Source organism: Papilio xuthus, unplaced genomic scaffold (assembly GCF_000836235.2).
Source record: "Papilio xuthus unplaced genomic scaffold, Pxut_1.1 DF825928.1, whole genome shotgun sequence".
Lineage (NCBI taxonomy): Eukaryota > Metazoa > Arthropoda > Insecta > Lepidoptera > Papilionidae > Papilio > Papilio xuthus.
This window is the reverse complement of record NW_013532721.1, coordinates 5,989,901-6,001,796: the sequence shown is the minus strand read 5'-3', so window position 1 is coordinate 6,001,796 and position 11,896 is coordinate 5,989,901. Positions and strand designations below refer to the sequence as shown.

At 31.1% G+C, this 11,896-nt stretch overlaps 2 protein-coding genes across 2 annotated transcripts; both read left to right on the top strand.

Annotated features, from left to right (window-relative positions):
• Positions 1 to 838: 838 nt before the first annotated feature.
• CPR128 (cuticular protein RR-2 motif 128) lies at positions 839 to 4,824 on the top strand. Its single transcript, NM_001312593.1, is given in 4 exon segments — positions 839 to 954; positions 1,573 to 1,731; positions 3,941 to 4,037; positions 4,341 to 4,824. Coding segments are annotated over 4 exon segments (414 nt in total). The 5' UTR covers positions 839 to 942; the 3' UTR covers positions 4,487 to 4,824.
• Positions 4,825 to 6,590: 1,766 nt separating this feature from the next.
• On the top strand, positions 6,591 to 9,582 carry LOC106125508 (Cuticular protein 62Bb). Its single transcript, XM_013322742.1, has 4 exons — positions 6,591 to 6,744; positions 7,735 to 7,831; positions 8,114 to 8,344; positions 9,231 to 9,582. The coding sequence occupies exons 1-4, from the start codon at positions 6,646 to 6,648 to the stop codon at positions 9,320 to 9,322; spliced, it is 519 nt and encodes a 172-aa protein (XP_013178196.1). The 5' UTR covers positions 6,591 to 6,645; the 3' UTR covers positions 9,323 to 9,582.
• The last annotated feature ends 2,314 nt before the right edge of the window (positions 9,583 to 11,896 follow it).

Genomic DNA, 11,896 nt, shown 5'->3' with positions numbered 1-11,896 from the left:
ACTGTTGCAGGAAATAAGTCGTCGCATCTTCGTTTGACATATCATTTTTTTCTTCAAAAACAAGGTTTTCATACTGCATGTAATGTTACATATAACCAGTCAATCATGCAATGCCATAACCAAAGTATTTAAATCGTAATAAAGCAACGGCGCTTGTTATGTTGTATGTATTGTTCAACAAGACAAAGAATCATTCACACGTCATTTTTATCTAGTTTTAATGACTGGTAGAGTTTTGAATATTAAAAAAAAACAAAACACCATGAGGTAAGGGTTATGCGTAACAGTATACGCTTAATGATGCTGTAATAATTTCATATCTCACTAGCTGTCGCCCGTGACTCCGTCCGCGTGGAATTAGTAAAAAACTTAGTGAGTAGCTTATATGTTCTTACAGACTATGTTCTACGTATGTGCCTTATTTGATAAAGATCCATTGAGCCATTCCGGAGCCATACCTTCAAACAAACATCTTTCCTTTTTCCATCTCAACATCCGCATTTATTATATAAGTAAGATTTGTATTAAATTCATTAAAACAGTGCTAAGTAGTTATGTTTAAGGTTAAGTTATTCCTTAAGTTATTTATTAAATTATAATAGCGTTTAAGTAACAATTTTACGCGACGTTTTTATGATTTGTGATGGCATTATACTGAGTATATTTCGTTATTTTTACTCTTGTAGGATCACGTCTGATATAAAGCCATTTGACTATTAAATTTAACATATTTTTCGTAGTATTCAGAATGCTTGCAGTAGCCCACCACTGTCCGTACACTCTCATATAAATGCACAGAGACGTTTCACTTGCTACATTCAATGCATTGACTCCTAATCGCGTCGTACATTTTGTACGTTAATTTTTTTTTACGTGCCAAACTCGATTTGTGTTTCGATTTTTGGATTTTATTGACAGTGGTTTTGTTTAAACATTTATACAATGGTGTTCAAGGTAGGCTGATTAAAATTATATTATTATAATTATAATTTAATCCTTTTTATATTGTAAAAGTCTTAAATTGTACATTGTTTTTTTTACTAAATATTAAATAAATGAAGCGTCTTCTATTTATTACTAGTTTGCAGTGATTTTTTAATTTTTTTTGTTCCTGTTTGATGCGTTGGTGTTAACAAGTACTAATTAAATTTATTAGCATACGGAAATTTTATAACTTCCTATATCGCGGTGGTGCGAGTCGATTGAAAGTTATCAAGTGAAAATTTATAATTTAAGAAGTGTTCTTTACCCCTAGTTTGTATAATTTTCTTATTGTTAGATATAGACTAACTCATTTCAATGGTCTTTATTTTCTAAATGTAAAGTTCCAAATCGATAAATAATAAAAATTATTGTGTACTTAGTATATATCAACTTTACCTTTTTGTAACATCGGATCCAAGAATCACATAAAATTATTTTATGTCATTTTATTTCATATCTTTAAAAATAAATAAAACGCTAATGCGTCATGTGCCGATTTGAGGTAGTGCGTGATGTCAGCCTAATGATAAAGGACTGTTTCATCTATACTTTCAAAATTTCTAAACATACTAAATTGTTTTATTCCAGCTTGTATTGTTAGTGTTGTTCGCGGCGTGCGCTCACGGTCGTCTCTTCACATACTACCGGCCTGCGGACCTTCATCCGGAGCCCGCCCTCGTCCACGAGGAGCCACAGCTCGTGTTTGATCATCATCACATATCTGAAGATGAACACGTTGATTATTATGTAAGTATTTAAAATCTATTAAAGCTTAAAGATTATGAGAAATTTTTTGCTTTCAATCAATGTCTACTTTGTAATAGTCGCTTACTACAATAGAGTGGTTTAAGTTAAAGATTCCTTAACATGTGTTATAAATTAAAGTAGTTTTTTTTAATTGGAATCCTTATTCGGCTTTGGAGAAAAGGGATGTGAGCTTTTTAATGCTATTATTGTATTGCAAATCCGCTTATAGTATTTTGAATGGGCAAAATCAAGGCAAAGTCAATGAACTCTAAACTAACCTCTGTTCACATATCGGGTTCTCCAGCAAGTTCCGCTCCGATTGCACTTTCCTTCGATCACTTTCTTTGATACAACCTTTACCGTTTAACTGGCAACTTCTATTTTTAGATCTACTGTTCATTTCTATAACTGAATTGCTATGTTTTTAAATGTACCACTAAATTGTAGAGCATCTCGGGTTCTATTTACGAATAAGAAGTGTCGTTACATATTTGTTGTGTTAAAAACCATAGTACGAGTTGCATGTCTAACTGTGAGTTTCAGAGACCTAAATCTCTGTATAAAACGTATCAACATCTCTATCACATTTCACATAGAGATATAACAATTTATTTAAACCGGGAATTTCGGTCTCAGAAACCTGGCAATGTATCATCAAAATTAACTCCTCAAATACTCAATTATCTTTAAAAATATGTACTTATAATTATACTTTTAAGTTTATTACTTTCATAACTTTCAACCATATTAGCAAAGCAATATATCACTAAGAAAATTGTACATATATGAAATGACGTTGTTTGTATCATAAAATGTCTTACATCCAACTATAGTTTCAGTTGTGGCTTTCTCTTAATTGCACCAAACAATGGTTAAACGTTTCCACCGAACATCGTGTGCAATGCAAGGTGCAAGTAAAAAGACTCTTTCATCTCTTTGTGACGAAAGGATTTCTCACAGACGAGGTTGCTCTTCCTGTGAAATATACCGACGCGTCGGTTGAAATGTTACTTGCCATTTGTTTGGTACAAACATAAGCGGAAATAAACTTTTATATAAAACGCTTTTCTTAATAAAAGTCGCTTTGCTTTTGGGGCCAATAGAAATTAACATTAAGATGGATTATATTGCAGATTTTTATAGTTTTTTCTTTTTTTCGATTGAGAAAGAGTGTGATGGCTATATGTTTTTTGTACAGTTGTGTCATCGTACAGTCCTTGAGAAGGAATAGTAGAGTGTTAATCTTACTATCTTACTAATTTTACAAATACGAAAGTTTGTATGGATGGATATTCATTAGTAGGTTAATAAGAGGATGACAACATGGATCTGGATAATATTGGTATACATGCAAAAAACTGTCTGTCAGAATAAGTAGGCTTAACAAGTTCGTTTTTTTAATTCCGCACGGACGTAGTCTCGGTCAAAAGCTAGTCTCTACTATAGTTTATTTAAGTCACAAGTGCCTCGCATAGCTTTTCTTCAGTTATAATTTATTTTAATTTATAAAGACTAATGAAATCAGATTCTAACGTTTTCTTAACGTGATGAAATTTTTCTGCATTCTAATTAAGTAACATAATTTCAGTCGATAAAAAAGGAAATTAAAATGTAACAATCAATTTAAAATTGCAGACACTTATTTGCTTGACGTAAGCTTGAGTAATATAACTTAGGTAATGTTCCCCGCTCTTCGTTGTTCACTTGATAACAGCGTGACGAAGGAAATGTCGTTGCGCAAGCGCACGTAAGTGTTTTTGCCGTTTACATTGGGAGCGTCGAAGCGCTAGGCATTTCTAAAGAAATTTGTATTCTAGCACTTCCTTAAATCAATGCCAATTATCTTTCTATGCTTCATTTGCTCTTTCGGCTGAATTTGGAACATGCTTTTATGAGACATTTTCTAATTCCACGAATATTTTTCTTCAATAGTAGTATAGAGTTGAAACAATTTAACTTAAGTTGCTTATCGACTCGTTGGACATAATAAAACTGGCATGACGTCACGATAACTTTTTTAATTAACAAAATATTTATAGTTTACAAAGCTTGCTATAGAGGGCGCATGCGTAGTGGTATATGATCGTAATATTTTGTAACTTTGCTACATGTTGTTAAAAATAGGCATCTTTATGTTGTCTTATTAAAGTGAAGATGCTCCGATTGCAATAAGACAAATGTTATTAAATCATTTTGTTTATAATTACAGGCGTATCCGAAATACGAGTTCAAATACGGCGTCAATGACTTCCACACGGGGGACATAAAGACACATCACGAGAGTCGAGACGGTGACGTCGTCAAAGGTAATTAGTTAATTTTATAACATTCGATGATGTATGTTGATATCTTATATACCAAAATGAGTTAAACCTAGCACTATCTTGAAATAGGTGCCGTAAAAATCCTTCCTAAGTTTACTAAGGGAATCAAACGTCCTATTACTTAATGGAATTAAAGCTCGGATTTAAGTCGAAGAATTAAACTAACTGCAACGACTTCTTAGTAATATAATACGATTAATAATAATAATAGTAATAAAAAGAACACATATGTTAGCACTCGCATAATTTTCAGTATTTTATAAATACTCTCATTTTTCCTTACAGGTCAATATACAGTAGTGGAACCCGACGGCTCGATTAGAACTGTGGACTACACCGCGGACAAACACAATGGTTTCAATGCTGTTGTGCACAGGACCGCACCAATAACTCCACACGAAGCAGCCCACTACAAATTCGCAGAGCATTAAATTTTTGCCAATCAGTTTGGAAATCATTTTTGTTTTTATGACTATGTTTTCTTCGTAATTAATACTCCTTATTTAATTGGTTAGTAACTCTTTTGTTTCTTATTTATTTCCGTTGTAACACAGACTATGTTATTTAGTTGTAAGTTAGAAATGTAATATTTTCGATTGGATTCAATAATTCCGATCTCGTTGTTATTTCTTGGTTTATTTATTGTTGATGTTTTTATGCGTACCTGACTTATCTTTAAATGTGTTACAATTAAGAAATTGTAAATTTTAGTATAAGTCGCAATGTTACAGTGTAATTTTTTGTCAATAAAATTTATTGAAGTTTAAAATATCTTCTTTTAATATTAATTATTTTATGTCATAAAATGTTGTGTTTGTACATATTTACTGTATGAATTTCCAATTAATTCTGCAGTCCTGTCTGGTGTGAATATAAAATTAAAAAATTTTAGAGGAAGAATAGAAAAATACCTGGACTTTCTGAACTTACAATAGGGTAAAATATTTATATAGCTAAATTATATTAAAGCCGAATTAAAGAAATGATTTGTAGAGTTCTTATATTTAGACTATACATAACGCGACATAGAAATAGAGTACTAACTTCAGCGCCCCGTGGTAGACGTTTTCAGAACTAATAAACACTTAACAAGGTTTCCACAGTACAAGTTATCAATACGGCCACAGATGGCGCTGTTCTAAGTTTACTTTATTTGAAACATGATACATGAAAAAACTATTTTTTTAATTGTATAAACAGTCATATTCCTTCATATTACTGTCAATTATTTCCTCTTTAGAAATATACAGAATAATTGATGATTGATTAAATTGACATATTAATGAAAAAAATACAAAGAAATCACATTTTCGAGGTGTCTCAGCTCCAGCTTCTATGCGTTTAGTTTTCCAAAAGATCTCCTATCTTAAATACATATGTACAAATTGAATTTCATTTTGAATTGAAATTGAAATTTGTATAATTAAACAAGTGGCGAGTGTTTATTAACTATTTATTGAATAGTTACTTAGATAATAAATATAAGAACAATAGCGTGCGTTATGGTAGCAAACACTTATGTCCAACAAAAATCCAATGAATAATTGTTGCCAGCATAGGAAAAATTTTTTACTAATTCAAATGTTGCCAATACAAAATAAATTAATGAGAATAAAATAAAAACAATAAATAACTTATGTGAATTAATTGAACAAAATTGAATTTATGACTTTTATAATAGAATAATTTTTGTTTGTTACAAAAGCTTCAACAAGTATCTTAATTTCCATTAGCCATATAAAATGTATGGAATATATTGTATATTTAAGGAATTGCGAAGTAACATTAGTGTAATTGTTGCATATCGATACCATAGTACAGACGTTTGCGTGCTTTTAGCAAGCATTACACAATCATGTCTTCGTTCACTCCATTTAACGCCCTAGTTTTCATGGGAACCGAATCAGTTCCTAGATGTTAAAGTCTAACTTAAATATCTTCAAACACTATCTGATATTGAAGAATGAAAGAATACATAATGGTATGGTGATTGAACTTTGGGGTCTGGGGAATATTAACCTTCTTAGTAACGTACTCAAGATACATCTTTTATATAAAATTCTAGTGTCACAATGTAAGTTATCATATTCCTCGGAAACGACTTGAACAATTTGAAATTTTATATGCATATTCAGTAGGTCTGAGAATTGGTCAATATCTATTAAACCCGCGCGGACAAAGTAGCGGGCGACCAGCTAGAGCTAGTTAATATAGTAATATAATAACATGAGACAATATTGGGAAAATGCATTACATTGTTTAAAAGCTTTCTTAAATATCTTCATAATCACGGAAGTGTTCTGTTATAATCTAGACTGAAGGCTGACAGAAATCCAGCATATGCTAAGAATGTAATCAGCATGCGCTGGGTCATTGAGCCGTGCGAAACTTTTCTTAATTATCCGCCGCGTGCGGTGCTCGCGAGGAAACTTCGTTTTCGGAAGAAGCCAAGCTCCGCCCACCAAGGCTGTCGTTCACTACTGAATAAGGCCACTTATAAATACATGTGAACCCCCTATTGTACTACTCAGGGTTCAGACACATAGTAAGCCAGTCGTATCTTAAGATCTTATTTAATTTTTATAATACAATGTGGAGATATCAATGCTTGTTGTTAGTGATATTGCAAGTTGCATTTGCCAGACCAAAGATAAATTTAGGCTTTGAACACGGCTACAATGATTATTACGTAAGTATGTTTACGATATGTTCAGATACACTTGTACTAGGTCCAATATGACTTGATCCATTACTTGAACCATCATTATTTTATTTTTACACCACTTGATCATAATGGTATATTTTCTGTTGCAATTTTTATTGCAACAATTCTATACATTTCGCTAGTATAAAGAAGACTTAAAATTATAGAAAAAAAAATGCTTAAAGATTAAAATAAAGGCTGAGTTAGTAGGCCGTTATGCGTCTTTGGAAATATATTTAGGTAGAAAATTTTTGTTTAAAAATTTAAATTAACTCTAAAATATCTCGGTTATTACCTAAATCAAAGCGAAGATTTAATTTTAATTAATTGATTGAAGTTTAGGCAATACGTAATTAAAGATTTATAACTGATGTCGCGTATCAAACCTATTTAGGTGGCAAAAATATTATGAAATCAGCATAACAAACTTTTTAACGTAGAGTTATTTAAAAAAAAGCATGTGAAATTGTAAATTCAATAGCGCACATATTTCCTTTAATTCCGATTTATACAATAGGGTGTTTGCTGTGACTTCCCATGCGTTACATTGATGTTACGTCTTTTCATTGCAAAGTTACATTATGTAACTCATATAGATGTACTATATGTTTATGTTGTTTATTATAGAAACATGTCTGACTGGGTTTTAACCCACATTTTCTAATGCGTGTAAACACTATTTAAAACCTTATTAAAATATTGAAGATAAGACTTAAGTGTGTACGTAATTACTCTAACCTAGTAGTAAGAAAACTATGGGTTATGACTTCATTTTATATGATCTTGAATGTTTCTGCCATTTTATCCCTTTCGGTAAATGCTTCTATGAGAAATAAGCGGTGCTTACAGTAGTTTATATTAGCAATTCTAGTCCAATGAATCGCTTAACATTTAGTATTATAGGAAAATCAAGAAATAATTAAGACTTAATGAAAATGATGAATTGTAAATTATCGACATTACTTCTATTTCCAGGAACGTCCACAATATGCTTTCACATATGGAGTCGCTGATCATTCGACGGGTGACGTGAAGTCGCAACATGAAAGTCGAGATGGAGATGTCGTCAAGGGTTTGTTTCTCTTCTTAAAGATCTTTGATTATAATAATATAATACAAACAATATGAATATGCTGGTAATCAACAATTGTTTTTTATTGGATTAACAAATCGATAGCGTACCATTTGTTTATTTGTATTATAAGAAGGGTGGACTTTATGTTACATTACGAGGTACAAGGCAATTTTTTTTATAATAAGAATACCACGAACGAAGCGCACATAACATACAGCAGTCTATTCTATTTGTCGATATATGTATTTATAAATATTGAACACTTACTTTGTTTTCCAGGACAATATTCTTTAGTGGAGCCAGATGGTTCTATACGTACTGTGGACTACACAGCAGACCCTGTGCACGGCTTCAACGCGGTCGTGTCCAAAATTGGGCCGAGTGTGCACGCGGCGCCTGTACACGTAACACCGATACCTCCAGTCCCGGTGCAACCTATAATAGGCGTTCTGCCCAAACCAGTGCAAGTTGTGCCTAAGCAAATCATATACGCGTCTCCAGCACCTTATGGTAAGACTTGTGTTGTGTTGGATTTGTTATTTTAACTACGAGTACTGGGGTTTTAAACCGGATTTAGTCATAATTACTAAGTTCATTAGTCTCCTAAGTTTAGTTAAGAGGAGTATTATGCATTTTGTAAGAGATTCCGAAGTCCTTGAACATCGTAGTCAAGTTTACCGGATAACGTTTTCTTTAACAAATACAATATTAAATATCAACCGAAAATTTGTTACTTATAAAAAAATCATGGTTGACATGGTCTAAGAAGCTCACGTCTATCCAGTAGCAATGAACAATCAAGGTTTCGACACAATTCTTTCAATCATGACTCGAAACAAAAACGTAAAGCATTGTTAAAATATCCTTGTTCTAATCGTCACCTAAAATTAGACGGGTAATATACATAATGCAGTATTGAAAGTCAGTTTATGGTCTCTTGTGACACAGATTTCTTACACTAAATCAGCATCTCCATTTTAGACAATTAATGGTATATCTTATAAATATTATAAATGCGAATGTTTAGATGGATGTTTGATTGAAGGTATCTCCAGAAATGCGGCATGGATCTCGCTGAAATTTGGCATAGATGTAAAATATAGTCTGGAAGAACACATAGGCTACTTAAGTTTTTTTTAACACGACAACTAACACTTGATAATTGTCTATGAAGTGACCTAAATATAGCTATGTTATGAATTGATATAATTCAGTTTTATTACAAACTATGTTCAGTAAAGTCTCACAGACTAAAAAACAATGTGTAAAACAGATAAAATAACGTCAGTACGGGTATGCCTAATTAGCGGCGGATAACGAATCGTAACTCCATTGTGTTGGGCGCACCATTGTTTATTCTTTGCGAAAGGAATTCACCTTTTGTTTTGTTTTTCAGCTTTTCCCAAGGTCGAGGGGCCGCACTATCCAGAATATGACGAATTTGAACTCGACGGACCGTATCAATTGTCATCAAAGAATTTTTATTAGGTTCCCATATTCATGTTACATATTGTTATAATGAAAAGGTATTGTTATAGATGGTTACGTGCGTATATTGCGTAATGCTTTTTTTAAATTTGAAATGTATAATGCCTTCTTTGATCTTTGTTGTTGATTTTTATTATAACAGATCTGTCAACTATTTAATAAAAACATTTATATTCTAATTGGAAATTGAATTAAATTAGCAATGAAAATTCATTCAGTTTTTGTATTTTACAGTTAAATATATGAACAATTAAATTTTTGACATTTGTTAACCATAGTAGGGTGTGTTTCACAAAATTAATTTTCTTTAATTTTTGAAACATACATATGTTATGGCCAGTTCCAATATTAATAAAATATTAAATTCGACTTTGAGATTTTTTATATAGTAGTTATTTACAGCGACTATAAATGACTGATGAGTACATGGGATAATTATCTGATTATATTGTAGACGGTTATTCAACGATTTTTCTTCAGCAAATAAATTTTATGAATATAAGAATAAATATTAAGACGAGTTTTTCACATGAAATTCTGACTTTTATTGGATTTTTTAACTATACTGTTGAAGACATTGGGGCCTATGTCTGCAAAACAAAGTGCGATAATGATGAAGATGTTGATATTTGGAATTATAATGCATCTTCTACTTAACAGTTTTTAAATATGAATATGTCCATAGCACGTCTTATTTTTCATTATTCAATTCTAATTTAATGTAAATATGATGGGTCGTAGATAATTTCTTTTTTTAATAAACTTCAGCTTTAAAGAGGCTTAATGCTTTATGATAAATAATGCGTCGTCCAATCTTGACCAATGATTGTAAGTTGCGTAAGCGCCTGTGTTTTTAAAATAGCAATTTGTAAGTTAGTGTAAGTCATGAATTTTGCAGTGATGCTCTTGGCAGTACCTTAAATTATAGTGATTTTTGGCATTAAACGAATAAGGTTGTCTCAAAGGCTAATTCTATGAAAAACAGATTTAAAATATACTTGCATAATACAGATGTTTGAAAATCATGAACATGCAATTAATATTGACATTAGTAACAACTTTAATTAGATTGAGTGCCTGTACAATTATATAGTCCAGATCTATACCTTAATGCAAATAATAGAAATGATATCAATAGACAAATAATTTTAAAAGTATATTTAGATGTAGTCTTACCGTTGTCTTTTGCGTTATTTACGAAAATTATAAAAATATTTGTCTTAAAGATTCAATGTTTACAAACAATACGACAAGGTTATTGCCACCGGCATTAAGCTATTAAATATATTATAATCAGCCATTAGTTGATTTATTAGAATTATATTTACATCTGAACTAGTGAATGACCTTGAAATTATAAACAACAAACAAAAATAGTAATTCCAAACTGATACGATTTAAACATATTGTACTAAGGCAGATATGACTACGAAATATAGAAATGAATTTATGCTTCTAAATTATCTGTAGTAAGTATAATGTAAATCAAATTCACTTTTTAATTTGGACGATATTTGTCTGAGAAACACAATCAATAATTCCATTAAAATGAGTATAACATTTATGATTATAAATAATATCAAATATGATCTACAATTCTAAGTTATTTCACACATGTCAGTTAAAAACAACCCGGTTGTTAATTCTTGATTTCCGTAGGCACCCTTTGCGGCGCCCCGAGATACTGATAATTTGATTTCCTTATAATATTAATAGCATTCTAAAATGTAATACACAATTTAAATGAGTCACTTACTAAAGAATGTGAAAGTAAAGCAAAGAGAAAACAAAAAATATTGATAACTTTAAAATTAAACAGAAAATCAACAATTTTTTTTTTGATATTTAATCAACAATTTTATTAAAAACTTTCCAATGTATATCTATAATAATATTACAAAGAGGACAGATTTGTAAGAAAAAGAAAATTCAAAAACTACTTGACCCATTTCAGAAATTCCTTTCCATTATTCTTCTTCGTCTTTGTCGCAGCAATTTTTTAATTTTTTAGGCTATATTTAATACTAGATTTTTTCCGCGCGAACGTTGCCGCAGAAAAAAGCTAGTTTTGGACATAATTGTTTGACTGTTACAGTAAATAAGAACATATTATTTACACGAAATAATCTCAAAGTGAGTACTTCGACCTTTAATTTCTTGTATATTAATTTTGATTTTAAAGAACGCATTCACTTTGACATTGAAACAAATGTTAATATTTATCAAGAAGCAATAAAATAGTACGAATGTCCTTAATCTTTATCATAATGTATGAGGTCGCTAAAACTCGATGCCGAAGAGTTGTTACTTCATGTCCGAAAATTTTAAAATCACATGTACAAAAGTATCTTGTCTTATCAGAATGACGTCAACCAGCAATTTAACTCATGGATCCCTTTTAATCATAAAAAAAACAACATCAAATGATATATCTTAAATTCAAACACATTAATTCATCCATATATCTGTCTAAATTTGTACCTAGACCATTATTTTCAATAGAAGGTGGCAAGTTGTCGGTCCACAGTTATTGCTACTCATAGGGATTTGCAACTGTCATTGCCGGTCTTTTGT

Coding starts and splice junctions, on each gene's coding strand:
- LOC106125508 (XM_013322742.1), top strand. CDS start 6,646: ATGTGGAGATATCAATGCTTGTTGTTAGTGATATTGCAAGTTGCATTT. Junction 6,745..7,734: donor ACGGCTACAATGATTATTAC/GTAAGTATGTTT, acceptor TTCTATTTCCAG/GAACGTCCACAATATGCTTT. Junction 7,832..8,113: donor AGATGGAGATGTCGTCAAGG/GTTTGTTTCTCT, acceptor TTTGTTTTCCAG/GACAATATTCTTTAGTGGAG.